This window comes from Rhineura floridana, chromosome 5 (assembly GCF_030035675.1).
Source record: "Rhineura floridana isolate rRhiFlo1 chromosome 5, rRhiFlo1.hap2, whole genome shotgun sequence".
NCBI classification, from domain to species: Eukaryota; Metazoa; Chordata; class Lepidosauria; order Squamata; family Rhineuridae; genus Rhineura; species Rhineura floridana.
The window spans coordinates 6,333,554-6,348,895 of record NC_084484.1 but is presented as its reverse complement, the minus strand read 5'-3'; the positions used below and the strand labels follow the sequence as shown (position 1 = coordinate 6,348,895).

The 15,342-nt window shown below is 43.4% G+C and overlaps 1 protein-coding gene across 4 annotated transcripts in view; it reads right to left on the bottom strand.

Moving 5' to 3' along the window:
• Positions 1 to 15,342, bottom strand: part of VWA8 (von Willebrand factor A domain containing 8) — a 271,730-nt gene that overhangs the window by 241,380 nt on the left and 15,008 nt on the right. For all 4 annotated transcript variants that reach the window (XM_061629912.1, XM_061629914.1, XM_061629913.1 and 1 more), the window contains exons 3-4: positions 6,431 to 6,561; positions 223 to 333 (exon numbers count right to left, since the gene is read on the bottom strand). In XM_061629912.1, coding sequence (XP_061485896.1) covers positions 223 to 333; positions 6,431 to 6,561 — 242 coding nt within the window. The remainder of the gene's footprint in view (positions 1 to 222; positions 334 to 6,430; positions 6,562 to 15,342) is intronic.

Here is a 15,342-nt window from a genome sequence, read left to right as displayed (position 1 = left end):
TCTGCCACCCTAGTCAGAGGCAGCATGCTTCTGAAAACCAGTTGCCGGAAGCCTCAGGAGGGGAGAGAGTTCTTGCACTCAGGTCCTGCTTGCGGGCTTCCCCCAGGCACCTGGTTGGCCACTGTGAGAACAGGAGTCCGGACTAGATGGGCCACTGGCCTGATCCAGCAGGCTGTTCTTATGTTCTTAAGGGAAATACCTAGACCTATTATAGCTACTCACCTGATCAATATAATAGGCAGTCCCAGCTCTGATCTCTCTCCGCTGTTTGAGATCAGTTTCTGTTGTGTCCCTGGAGAGTGCAATATACTCCACCTCTCTCTTAGTCAATTCCTGTATAATTTAGCAAAATATTGGAAAATAAAAAATTATAATCAGTGTGGTTTAAAAGCAGATTCTCCAACAGAGGCAGAAACACATCACTAAATGGAACAAAATTGAGGAGCAACATAATCTCTCGAAATCTAGTTTAGTGCTCTCACTCTATCAGCATGGTTTCATTTTTCTTTAGTCCATCTCTTTACCAACACTGTTGAAACATTCAGTTCTAAATCACTTTAGCAAGGAGGCCAGCTAAAGAAAAAATGAGTGATATGTTGAGGTAAAAAATAATCTTGCATTGTCTCCACCGTGCATCCCATCAGTGTTACTCATGGCATGACAAAAAACAATAATCCTAAGCATATAAATGCAATTGCTAACAGCATATTATTGTTGTTTTAGAATAGTTATTTTAGAAAATTTCATTTCATTTCTATAAAGATATACTTGTGTTCTTTTCTTTGGGAACACTGTGAAAATTTGTTTTGCCTAGCATTGAGGATTGCACATGAAATGTATTGTGAGCAAAAGGCTCACAATGTATTTGCTGAATACATGCAAGTCATTTACAATGAATGTTGGTACACAATGCAGCTAAGCAGGTCTGGTCAGTTTGATTGGCAGATCACCTGGTAACCCCATACACACAGCCTTGATCTCCCTTGGAATTTGAGAGTACCCCTACATTCAGCTTTACATCCGAATGAACAAGTGGCAGCAATAGCCAGGAGTGCCTTTGCTCAGCTTAGGGTGGTGCACCAACTGCGACCATTCCTGACGTAGTTGGATTTCCTGCAGTGACACATGCTTTCAGTTACATCAAGACTAGATTACTACGGTCCACACGAGGCTACCTTGGAAGAGTCTTCAGAAGCTACAGTTGTTCCAGAATGCAACAGCAAATCTGTTGGTTGGCCACTGTCCATATTATATCAGATCCAGCATGGGTAAAATATAACTCTGCCTACTGTGTGGCGGTGAGGGCAGCGAAAAAGGCCCACATCTCTGCCACCATCACACCAAGTAGCCGTCCAGTGGACCTTTTCCATAGTGTCAGGGGTATTGTTGACATCAACTCCAGGAAATGGAGTTTTAGACCCTTCGGAGACCCACTGTGAATTGTTTACAAGGCACTTTGAGGGTAAATTTGCTTGCCTCCATAGCAATCTTGATCCCCCGTTCACATCTAGTGTAGTCCTCTGTGAGGTGTCCAGTGCAACTTCTGCTGCAACATCTTGGGATCAGTTTCAGTTGATGGTGCCTGATGATGTGGACAAGGTGCTTGTGATGATGCAGCCAGCAATGTGTCCTTTCAACCCTTGCCCTTCTTGACTTATTAAAGCTTGCTGACGGGGTTTGACCGAGAGGATCCACTGTGTGGTCAATGCATCATTGTGGAAGGAAGTGGTTCCCACTGCCCTGAAAGAGGTGATGATCTGACCACTCCTGAAAAAGCCCAGCCTGGACTCATTGGTTTGTGACAAGTACTGCCTGGTTGCAAATACCCGCTTTTGAGGGAAGGTGATTGGGGGGGTTGTGACACAGCAATTTCAAGTACTCTTGGATGAAACAGATTATCTTAACCCATTTCAAGTGAGTCTGGGTTCATGCCTGGTTATGGGACTGAATCAGCCTTGTTCGCTCTGATGGATGACCTTTATCAGGAGAATGACAGGGAGAGTGTGTACCTATTATCGTTACTTGATCTCTTGGCAGCTTTTGATACCAGTGACCATGATATCCTTTTGAACCAACTTGGTGAGATGGGTATGGGAGGCACTGTTTTACAATGGTTCCGATCCTACCTCCAGGGTTGTTTTCAGAGAATAGCATTGGGTGATTTTCTTTTGGCCCCATGGCAGTTGTGCTGTGGGGTGCCACAGGGTACTGTCTTGTCCCCCATGCTGTTTAACATCTATATGAAGACCTTGGCAGTTGTCATCAGGAGATTTGGGGCAAGGTGTCAGCAGTACACTGATGATATCCAGCTCTATTTCTCTGTAACATCTGAATCAGAAGAGGCCATACAAGTCCTCGACCACTTCCTGGACTCGGTGGTGGGCTGGATGAGGAGCAATAAACTAAGCCTGAATCTTAGCAACATGGAGGCCATGTGTGTGGGTTGGTGGTTCCCAAGTTCAGATAATTGGTCAATTGCCTGCTTTGGATGGGATTGCACTCCCTTTGAAAGAGCAGGTTTGTAGTCTGGGGGTGGTCCTGGATCCATCTTTGTCGCTAGAGGTCCAGGTGACATCAGTGCCTTTTACCAGCTTCAGCTGATAAGACAGCTGCAGCCGTTTCTGGACCAAGATAGCCTGACCACTGTTGTCCATGCACTGGTAATCTCCAGGTTGGATTACTATAATGAGCTTATGTGGGGCTGCCCTTGTGGCTGGTCCGGAAGCTGTAGCTGGTGCTCACTGGGGCAGAGTATCACCAACATGTCACCCCGCTGCTGAAAGAATTGTTCTGCCTGCCCATTAGCTACCAGGCTAAGTTCAAGGTTCCGGTTTTGGTGGGCATAGCCCTGTACAGCTTGGGACCAAGATACCTGAAAGATCATCTTACCTTTTATATACGCAGTCGATCACTGCGTCTTGCAAGTGAGGGCCTCCTGCAGATTACAATCTTATCAGGAGGTCCATTCCATAAAACATAGGAAGCGGACCTTTAGTATAGTGGCACCTACCCTTTGGAATTCCCTCTCCTTAAATATTAGACAGGCACCATCCCTGTTATCTTTTCATGCCTAAAACTTTCCTCTTTCAACAAGCCTTTTAAATAGAGACCTTATCCAGTCTGCATCTGTTGAAATTGTGTTTATATTTCTTTTAAAAAAAATTAAATGTTTTAAAAGATGTTTTGCTTGTATATATTTTAATGTCTGTTTTTATGATGTTTTATAGTGTTTTTAGTGGGCTCCTACCGGGCAGGTGGGATATAAATTTAATAAAGTTTGTTTGTTTGTAGATTTCTATCCCGCCTTCCTCCCAGTAGGAGCCCAGGGCAGCAAACAAAAGCATTAAAAACACTTTAAAACATCATAAAAACAGACTTTAAAATATATTAAAACAAAACATCTTTAAAAACATCTTTTTTTTAAAAAAAAAAGACCCAGAAGGATATCATGGTCAATGGTATCAAAAGCCACCGAGAGATCAAGTAAGAATAACAGGGTCGCATTCCCCCTGTCCTTCTGCCAATAAAGGTCATCCATCAGGGCAAACAAGGCCGATTCAGTCCCATAACCAGGCCTGAACCCAGACTGGGATGGGTTAATATTATCTGTTTCATCCAAGAGTACTTGCAATTGCTGCACCACAACCCTCTCAATCACCTTCCCTAAGAGCGTACTTGTGAGCTGGCAGTAATTGTCGCAAACCAATGGGTCCAGGGTGGGCTTCTTCAGGGGCAGCCAGATCGCTGCCTCTTTCAGGGCTGCTGGAACCACTCCTTCCCACAATGATGCATTGACCACACCCTGGATCCACTTGGTCAAACCTCCTCAGCAAGCTTGAATAAGCCAAGAAGGGCTATAAGAACGGCATCTATCCTGCAATGTCTGCCAAGTTGCTTCTGGTCACAGTTCAAAATGTTAGTGATTATCTTTGAAGTTCTAAATTCTTGGAACCCAGATATCAGTGGGATTGTCTCCTCCCATACCATCCTGCCTGCTCCTCAAGAGAAGGGAGAAGCCCTTCTCTCTGTCCTGCCAAGAGTGGAGGCAAGGTCGATGGCAACAAGAAATATCACCTTCTCAGCATTATGAACACCCTTGCCCCCAAAAGTGTGCATGGCCTTCTTCTCTGGCTATCTTTTGCCAGTTGGTAAAGACCTTTTTATTCTAGCAGGCTTTTACCTGCTAAGTATCTACTGTAAAGGTCAAGTTTTATCTTAGGTCTATGCCTCTGATGAGTTTTTAGTGATGTATTTTGTAATGTTATATGATGTGATTTCAAGCATTGTGAACTGCCCTGCACTGGAAGGGTGGGAGATATAAATAAAATAAATATACCAAACATTTGGAGCAACAAACAATTAAAAACCTATACCACCATCAAAACTCAATTGTAGTGGGTTCTTGGTTTGAATCAAAATACTTCAAAACTAGAAAATGTCTCTGAAGAATTCTTGATTACCAAACATATTCTCCACACACAGGGATGACTGCTTTACAGGACTTTCTGCCAGAAATCCAAGCAGATACTCACATTGCATGCTACATCTCTCTTCAACTGGTAAACACAACTACACAAACATGCAGTTGGTGCAGCTCGAGGAAGTGGACAAGGTGCTTGGAATGGTTCGGGCAACCACGTCTGTTCTGGATCCTTGCCCATCTTGGCTAGTGAAAGCTAGCAGGGCTGGGACCACCGGTTGGGCCAAGGAAGTGGTTAATGCCTCCTTGAGGGAGGGAGTAGTCCCTCGTAGCCTCAAGAAGGCAGTAGTGAGACCTCTTTTAAAGAAACCCTCCTTGGACCCAGATAACTTGAACAACTATAGACCGGTGGCGAATGTCCCTTTTTTGGGCAAGGTTTTGGAACGGGTGGTTGCCGGCCAGCTCCAGGCGCTCTTGGATGAAACCGATTATCTGGATCCGTTTCAATCCGGTTTTAGGCCCAGTTTTGGCACCGAAACAGCCTTGGTCGCCCTGTATGATGACCTTTGTCGGGAGAGGGACAGGGGGAGTGTGACTCTGTTGATTCTCCTTGATCTCTCAGCGGCGTTTGATACCATCGACCATGGTATCCTTCTGGGGAGACTCGCAGAGTTGGGTGTCGGGGGCACTGCTTGGCAGTGGTTCCGCTCCTACTTCGCGGACCGTCACCAGAAGGTAGTGCTTGGGGAACATCACTCGACACCATGGACTCTCCATTGTGGAGTCCCTCAGGGGTCAGTTTGTCCCCCATGCTTTTCAACATCTACATGCAGCCGCTGGGTGCGGTCATCAGGAGTTTTGGAGTGCGTTGCCATCAATATGCTGATGACACGCAGCTCTATTTCTCCTTTTCATCTTCTTCAGGTGAGTCTGTTGATGTGCTGAACCGTTGCCTGACCGCGATAATGGACTGGATGAGAGCTAATAAACTGAGACTCAATCCAGACAAGACCGAGACACTGCTGGTGAACGCCTTCCCTGCTCAGATGGTGGATGTTCAACCTGTTCTGGATGGGGTTACACTCCCCCTGAAAGAACAGGTACGTAGTTTCGGGGTTCTTTTCGATTCTTCCTTGTCTCTCGAGGCCCAAGTGGCCTCGGTGGCACGGAATGCATTTTACCATCTTCGTCTGGTAGCCCAACTACGCCCCTATCTGGACAGGGATGACCTCGCCTCCGTTGTTCATGCTCTGGTAACTTCAAGATTGGATTACTGTAATGCGCTCTACGTAGGGCTGCCCTTGAAGACAGTTCGGAAACTTCAGCTGGTGCAGAACGCGGCTGCCAGACTATTGACGAGGACCAGTCGGTCTTCGCATATAACACCTATTCTGGCGCGTCTGCACTGGCTCCCTATTTGCTTGCGGGCGAGATTCAAGGTGCTGGTTTTGACCTATAAAGCCTTACACGGCGTGGGACCTCAATACCTTGTGGAACGCCTCTCTCGCTATGAACCTACCCGTTCACTTCGTTCAGAATCTAAGGCCCTCCTCTGGGTACCAGCTCATCGGGAAGCCCGGAGGGTGGTTACTAGATCTAGGGCCTTTTCTGTGGTGGCCCCTGAGTTGTGGAACAGCCTCCCCGAAGAGGTACGCCTGGCGCCTACACTTCTATCTTTCCAGCGCCAGGTAAAGACCTTTTTATGCTCCCAGGCATTTTAATCTTTTAATTTTCTTAATTTTTCTACTTTTAACATGTATCCTTCTTAATTTGTGTTGTATTTCGTTTTTGTTGTGCATTCTGTTGTTTGTTTGTACGTTTTTGTGATTTTTTACTATGATATATTGTATTTTATCTTGTTTGTTCACCGCCCTGAGAGCTATTCTGCTAAGGGCGGTATATAAATTGAAATAATAAATAAATAAATAAATAAATAAATAAATAAATAAATGAGAATTCTTATTCACTTCAGTTTCCGATTGAAAATGAAGCCTCTAACCAAAAACTTACCAAGTACTGCATAGCAATAGATCGCCGAAGAGGCCCAGGGGGCCCTATAAGAAAGACATCTTGACCCAAAAGGTCTTTTTGCATAATCCATCTTAGATGCTGAATTACAGATTGAGCCAGAGAGTCTGAAACTAAATGAAAAAGGTATGAACTTGGGTCTAAATTAAGAATAGCTAAACAAATATTTTTTTAAATTCCAAAGCACCTTTAAGTTATTTTGCTTTTGCTTTTTAATTTCTGAAATTATTTTTCTAGCCTCACTGTTTATGAGCTGATTTTTTCATTGTCCAGCATTTAATGTCTATTAAGGTCTATTGAAGTTCATCCAATGCATTCAACAATTGTTGAGATGTTCAGCTAGGCAAAAATATCATGATTAAATCACTTCTTACCAGAATTTCTCTCATCCATCAGGAGCTGAAAATAACTTGGAAATAAATTTGGGGTGGATAAATACTTTCCACGGACAGAAAGGATTGCCTTATACTAATGACCCTTGAAAAACCTAGGTCATGGATTCAGCAGGAATGATTCAAGTCTCTTTAGTATATATACAAATTACACATTTACATTTGGAATATTCTGTTTTGGTTCCAGTGTAAAAAACATTTTTTACTATTTACTAAAATGCTGAAAAATATTAAAGATGGTACATTCATAATAATTCTGTTCACTGTTGATTCCCATTCTCTTACTAGAATTTTCACAGGAAGATATTTAAAATTTTATAGTAGTAGTAGTAGTAATATAGTTTATTTATATACCACTTTTGGGCCAAAAGGCCCCCAAAGTGGTGAACAACATATTATAAAACCAGGGCTGTGGAGTCGGTACGCCAAACCTTTGACTCCAACTCCGACTCCTCTATTTTTCTACTGTCCGACTCCGACTCCACCCAAAATTGCTTCCAACTCCACAGCCCTGGAAAGGGCTGTAAATGTCTTTTTAAATTGGAAGCTCTCATAGGAGCATATTTATCGCTGCTAGAATATGCACTGATCTTGGCATCACAGCATTTGTCTTCATCTGGGTCCTGTGTCATACACTGACACACAAAATGTTTTCCATCTTGAGTTATGGTGAAATGCTCAACTACAGCTGACTTCATGGGAAGCTTCTTTGGCATTTTGAATTTATATATTTTAAAACATGTCAATCAAAATTTGTTTTGAAGCCGGAGTCAGTACATTTCTACCGACTCCGACTCCACCCAAAATTGCTTCCGACTCCAACTCCACAACTCCGACTCCACAGCCCTGTATAAAACATATTACAAAAAAATATACAGCAGGACATTTGCTTCATCCTCAAAAATGTGGCTGCTTAGCTTCTGTAATTAGTTAAATGCTTTTAAGAAATTCTTATTTAATTACTATTATAATTGTTGATTGTAAATTATGTTCCTTAAGTTGTTTAAGGAGCTTTGCAAAGTGTTGCCTTAAGTGGGAAATAAATAAAAACAGATTTAACTGAGGTATCAAGTGAAATCCTGCAGCTTCAATTTTCCAACCACCCAATTCACCTAGAAGGCTAGAGTACCCTATTTCATAAGCTTGTTTGAGAGGATATAATAGCCAATATTCAACTAACGCATCCCATCAGCACAAGGATTTCTGCTTGTACAATGGGACTTTCCACCTCCCCTTCCCCTGTGTTTACCCCATACCCTCCCCAAATCTGCTCCATAGAGTTGGGGGAACTCCTAAAACAGATTTGGGGTGGTGGTAGGAGAGGGGAACAACATTCTGCTACGCAATCAGAAACACTTGCACTGATGGAAGATTAACATAGCATTATGTTGGATTCATCACAACGGTGTTACTATACAGTGACATAAGCTTAGAGAGAACACCCCAGACCAAGAAACAAAAAGAACACAGAATTAAAGTCATAACAAATATCCTGTGTCTTAAAGCTATGACTATTTTCCACATTTAAGTTAAGAAAATTCAATTTCATTTGTATATGAGCCCTGATACTCAGACTGATGATTATACAGCCACGAGAGTGGCTATACTATAGTCAGCGGGGAATTTTCACATTCCGCAATGTTAAATGGAAAATATCCCCCCATGCCATTCTGAGGCTTCCCATAAGCTCATTTCAAAACAAAACCTTACAAAACTTATAGTTCTGAACTCAGAAAAGCTTAACAACCCTCTCAATTTTCATGGCGATACACAAAACAGTCAGACAGAATCGAGAGTTCAGAGTCTAAAAAGAGAGAGAAAAACCTCAGAGCCCTTTTGGACTTTTTTCTGCCAGAGTTCTCATAATCTGTTCAAATTCATTAAAAATCAGCCATGTTCACAGAGTACCTGTAATCCTAATACTGACCTTGCCCCATACTCTGACCTTCATCTACTGCAGTTTAAAAGTTAAAAAAATGCCTGGTTCATTTTTAATTAATTTAAGAAATGTTGGCGGGGCATGCTCAGTAAGGACCAACTGTCAATGTTCTAAAAGCCTCACAGCTGCTGGGTTTGGCTAATCAGAGGGCCACACCCACACCAGACTTGATTTCACTTGAGACAGTCATGGCTTCCCTCAGAGAATCCTGGGAAGTGTAGTTTGTGAAGGGTGCTAAGAGACTCCTATTCCCCTGGGAGAATGGTTTAACAGTCAGCCACTCTGATTGAAGGTCTGTGAGAGGAACAGGGCGTCTCCTAGCAACTCTCAGCACCCTTCACTAACTACACGTCCCAGGATTCTTTGAGAGAAGCCATGATTGGCTTTGAGCCATGGCTTTGAGAGAAGCCATGATAAATTGTTTTAAATTGTTTTTAAAAGATGTGTTCTTAAATTTGTATATTTGTTTTTAATGTTTTTAGTTATTGTAAACTGCCCAGAGAGCTTCGGCTATGGGGCAGTATATAAATACACTAAATAAATAGATAAATAAATAATGATTGTCCAAAGTGTAATAGAGGCCTGGTGTGGATGTGGCCAGGGACAGCTTTGTTTTAAATTTGGGTGGGAGGTAGGGTTGCCAGGTTCAGGGCCTGAGACTGATCCTGTATCTTTAGGAGAAGAGAAAGTCAGCCAAGTGCAGGTGTTCTTGCAACAATGTAATGGGAAAAACCACAAGGTAGAATTCTCCCTTCCCCCTGCCCAACTTTGAAAGATACAGAAGACATCTTGGTTGCCAGGCCCAGCCTGGTCAGTTTTACCTATCCTAATCATGATTGCATAGGAGTATATCCGATTCAACCCAATAATCATACAAATGATCAGACCTGCCTTTTCCCTCCTTCTCCTTTCCTCTCCCTTTCTCCTCCCCTCTTCCTTCTTCCGCCTTCCTTGCCCATTCCAGCCCTCCTTCCCTCCCCCCCAGTCAGTTTTACCTATCCTAAGCATGATTTCACGGGAGTAAATCCCACTGAACTCAATAAACATGCAAATGACCGCATCTATCCTTCTTCTCTCCTCCCCCTCCTGCCTGCTCCCATCCCAGTCCTCCCCTCTGCCTTTCCACCCCTCTCTCCTCCCCCTCCTCCCTTCCCCATCCTCTGTGGTCAGTTTCACCTATCCTTAGCATGATTGTCTGGTGTGTATGTGTAAATCCCACTTAACTCAATAAGCATGCAAATGATCAATCCATTCTCAGCAACCTTGCACAGGATCCCATTTCTTACCTCCTGGATTAAAAAGCAGGGAAATTCACTAATAGGCAAAAAACCTTGCGGCTTAAGAATGTACCTATAGCCCACAGATATTTCTACCAAACTTTAAAAAGCAGGGAAATTGGGCAGCTACAGTGAATGCACCAGGGGAGCAGGAGACCTGAACTCCTCTCTGAGATATTGTACTGCCCTACAATGTTGTCAAAATGCAAACACAATTTAGGTTGGTCTTTCACAGTCCAATCCACTTGCTGTGTAGCTTGGAAGAATTTGGTAACGTGCCTCTGAGCATATGATGAGTGGTGGCAACACCTGTAATCCAGCCCAAATAATAGAAAGAAGATATGTCCTGTGCTGATCTTGTTTTAGCCGGGAGGAAGCAACATTATTAAGACAGTTGATATAGTTCAGATGGTCACTTTAAATATGTCTGATTTACTTTGCAATTTTAGTGAAGTTTTCTATAGGAAATCATTTTCTTTTGCTTTTGTTTCTATGAATATGTGAAGTACAGCAACGCTTTGCAAAATTTATACTAAAAAAAACTCCAAACATCATTGTGGAATAATGGCACTGACTTCTGCAAAATAGTCTCCAGTGGACCTCAGAAGTGTCTCAATTTGCACAAGATAAAACAGTGGAAAGTGAAATATATTCTAGCAAAATTCAAGGTGTGTTCTATGTTTTTAATTGATCGTGAACACCTTGCCTTAAATAAAGTGGTTTAAACATAGCAGGCTGAAAACATGCATCCTCTTTTTTCCAACAGCTAGAGTCATTGCTGAAGTAGCAACATATTGGAATCAGTCTGATTTTACATCAAACTGCAGTTTCAGATTCAACTGTTAATGCACCCAAAATAGAAATAGAACATAACCTCCAATATAAAACACAAAAGGCTGTCTTCACCATCACATGAGAATGACCAATAAAAAGGCTTTGAAATTAATAAAAATACATTTGACACAGATTTCTAGGATGAATAAGGAGGGAGGGAAATTTTCTGGTTTAGATTCTCTGTAGAAACATTAGTAACACAGGAAAGAAGCAAAGTAAGCAGAACACCAACAAACATACAAAAATATAATTCTCCATCTTTGGAGATGGCAGGTGTTGCCACCACTCACCATATGCTCAGAGGCACATGTTACCAAATTCTTCCAAGCTACACAGCAAGTGGATTGGACTGTGAAAGACCAACCCAAATGGTGTTTGCATTTTGACAACTTTGTAGGGCGTACAATATCTCAGAGAGGAGTTCAGGTCTCCTGCTCCCCTGGTGCATTCACTATAGCTGCCCAATTTCCCTACTTTTTAAAGTTTGGTAGAAATATCTGTGGGCTGTAGGTACATTCTTAAACCGCAAGGTTTTTTTGCCTATTAGTGAATATATTTCAAGTGTACTAAACTACATGGTCACTCAAGCAGTCACAATTTCAGCCATTTTCATTGAGTGGTTCATAAAGGACCACTTCTGTTTCTAGGAAGCTGACATAATCGCTCCAACATGAAGTCTTATCTGAGAGCTCTGTCCCAGATCTGAATGAAATTGACTAATATCAGTTTGAAACACAATGAAATGGGAGAGAAAGTGGTATATGGATAGTAAAGGCAAGAGGCCTGGAAATCAGCCACCATTGCTTTCCCTCTCCCGCAAGGGCAATCAAAGGTGGAAGTGACCCAGACAGGATCGCCCCTTAGGAATCATCCCTGCAGGGGCAGCATGAGGGCAATGGCCTGTCCTCCTACTTAGCTGCATAGCATGGGGCTGGGGGAACGTTGGAAGCTTTACAGTGAGAGACATCTGAAGCAGAGAGGAGGGAATGTGGTCAAAAGTCAGTGTGACAGCCCAATTCAGAATTTGCTAGAATACACTCCTGTATTTTGTGGCTATACACTTACTTTTACACAAGTGTAAAAGTTACCTGATCCAGCCGCCTTCTTTAGATTAATGTTTTTCTTAACAAAGAGTTGAAAAATGGAAATGGACTGCCATCAAGTCGATTCCAACTTATGGCAACCCTATGAATAGGGTTTTCATGGTAAGCGGCATTCAGAGGGGGTTTACCACTGCCTTCCTCTGAGGCTGAGAGGCAGTGACTGGCCCAAGGTCTCCCAGTGAGCTTCATGGCTGGGTGGGGATTCGAACTCTGGTCTCCCAGGTCGTAGTCCAACAACTTAACCACTACACCACACTGTCTCTATTTATAAAAAATGAATCCCTAAAACCAAGCAGATGAAAAACAGTTCTCTTTAGTGATGAAATATTAATTCTATTACAAAATTAAAAATGGATGTTAGTACATGATTCCACAGCAACAAAGCACTGATTATATTTCAATAGGAAGTCTTATCATAATTATAGCTTATAGAAATAGTTATCACTTCTAAAAATTAGGGCTTACCAGATGTTATCATATAAGTGGAGAGTTTTCCAGGCAAGAATATTTCAAATTTTAATATCAGCAATTTGCTCTTTTTTATCCTTTAATAACAATGCAAGTTCTATATTTCTAATCATTATATGGCTCTTTCTTTCATGTACTAGCTTTACAATAAAATGCAAGCTTAATCAAAGCTATCCTCAAACCCAGATTAACACTTGTTACAAATGCTTGGGATAGCTCTAACACAAGTACCATTTTAAAAGCATATCCGCACACAAATTACACAGACATTGTATCAAGATCTAAATTCTGAACAGCTAATTAATGTCTATTTGTGTGCATGTGTGTCTTTGGAATAAAGTCAAATGTTACATTTCTTTTTCACTTTAGAAAGGCTTTGGTTCACACATACGCATCTTATTTGCGTATTTAAAAGCTAAAACTTGAGGCATAGCAATAATGGTGTCTCTTCTCCAATATCAAAATAAACTGTGCCTGGATCAGGTGGGTCGATTCAGGTGTCTCAGCCTGACACTTACTTTAATACAACTCACCATTGCCTGTACCAATCTGGTAGGGAAATCTGTCACATCAGACTCTGCTAATAGTGCATTTGGGCTTCCAAATTGTTGGGTTTACAACAATTAAAAACATTAAAAACAAATTTACAAATTTAAAAACACATTTTTTAAAAAGCAATTTAAAAACACGTTCTAAAATGCCAGGAAGAAGAGGAAAGTCTTGACCTGGCGCCGAAAAGATAACAGTGTTGGCGCCAGGCGCACCTCGTTCGTCTATTCATTCCATAATTTGAGGGCCATCACTGAGAAGGCCCTCTCCCGGGTTGCCAGCTGACCAGCTTCCCTTGGAGTAGGCACCCGGAGGAAGGCCTTGGATGTTGAGCATAGTGTACGGGTGGGTTTGTGTCAGGAGAGGCGTTCAATCAGGTATTGTGGTCATAAGCCGTGTAAGGCTTTATAGGTTAAAACCAGCACCTTGAATCGAGCTCAGAAACATACAGACAGCCAATGCAAGAGGGCCAGAATTGGTTTTATATGTTCGAACCGTCTGGTCCCTGTTACCAATCTGGCAGCTGCATTTTGCACAAGCTGCAGTTTCCGAACCATCTTCAAAGGCAGCCCCACGTAGAGTGCATTGCAGTAATCTAACTTGGAGGTTACCAGAGCATGGACAACTGGAGCGAGGTTATCCCTGTCCAGATAGGGGCATAGCTGGGCCACCAACCGAAGTTGGTAGAAGGCACTCCATGCCACTGAGGCTACCTGAACCTCAAGTGCCAGAGATGGTTCTAGGAGAACGCCCAAGCTACGAACCTGCTCTTTCAGGGGGAGTGCAACCCCATCCAGGACAGGTTGGACATCCACCATCCGGTCAGAAGAACCACCCACTAACAGCATCTCAATCTTGTCTGGATTAAGCCTCAGTTTATTAGCCCTCATCCAGTCCATTGTCGCAGCCAGGCACCGGTTCAGCACATTGCCAGCCTCACCTGAAGAAGATGGAAAGGAGAAATAGAGCTGTGAGTCATCAGCATACTGATGGCAACACGCTCCAAAGCTCCAGATGACCGCACCCAACGGTTTCATGTAGATGTTGAACAGCATGGGGGACAGAACTGACCCCTGTGGAACCCCATACTGGAGAGTCCAGGATATCGAGCAATGTTCCCCAAGCACCACCTTCTGGAGCTGACCCGCCAAGTAGGAGCGGAACCACTGCAATGCAGTACCTCCCACTCCCAACTCAGACAGTCTTCCCAGAAGGATACCATGGTCAATGGTATCGAAAGCTGCTGAGAGATCAAGGAGAATCAACAGAGTCACATTCCCCCGTCCGTCTCCCAACAGAGGTCATCATACAGGGCGACCAAGACTGTTTCTGTGCCAAAACCAGGCCTGAAACCTGACTGAAATGGATCCAGATAATCGGTCTCATCCAAGAGTGTCTAGAGCTGGCCTGCCACCAGTCATTCAAGGACCTTGCCCAGGAATGGAACATTTGCTACCAGCCTATAGTTAAGATTTTCTGGGTCCAGGGAGGATCTCTTCAGGAGTGGTCTCACTACCGCCTCTTCCAGGCAACCAGGGACCACCCCCTCTCGCAGAGAGGCATTAAGCAGCTCCCTGGCCCAGCCGGCTGTTCCATCCCTGCTAGCTTTTATTAGCCAAGAAGGGCAAGGATCCAGCACAGAAGTGGTTGCACGAACCTGTCCAAGCACCTTGTCAACATCCTCAAGCTGTACCAACTGAAACTCATCCAAGAAATCGGGACAAGGTTGTGCTCTGGATACCTCACTTGATTCACCTGCTATAACACTGGAGTCTAATTCCTGGCGGATACTAAAGATTTTATCCTGGAAGTGCCTAGCAAATACATTACAGCGGGCCTCAGATGGTTTTACCATGTCCTTGGGGCCAGCGTGTAATAGCCCCCGGACAATTCTGAAGAGCTCCGCTGGGCGGCAGATTGATGATTTGATAGTGGCAGCAAAAAAACAATATTTTGCTCCTAAATACAGCTTACCATAGGCACTTACCAGTGTATAATTGCATCCAGCAGGGGTTCGTCTCCATCTGCACTCAAGCCGTCTCCGATATTGTTTCATCGCTCTCAGCTCTGGGGTATACCATGGAGCCGTATGAGCTCTACATAGGAGAGGGCGCTCAGGAGCAATCATGTCAACCGCCCAGGTCATTTCTGTATCCCACAGCTCAACCAGGGTTTTGACAGGAACGCCAGCCCTATCAGCCTGAAAACTCCCCAGAGCCCTTTGGAAACCATCCGGATCCATTAGTCTCTGGGGGCAGACCAACTTAATAGGTCCCCCACCCTTGCAGAGGGGAAAGGCCGCTGTAAGTCTAAACTTCAGCAAGCAGTGATC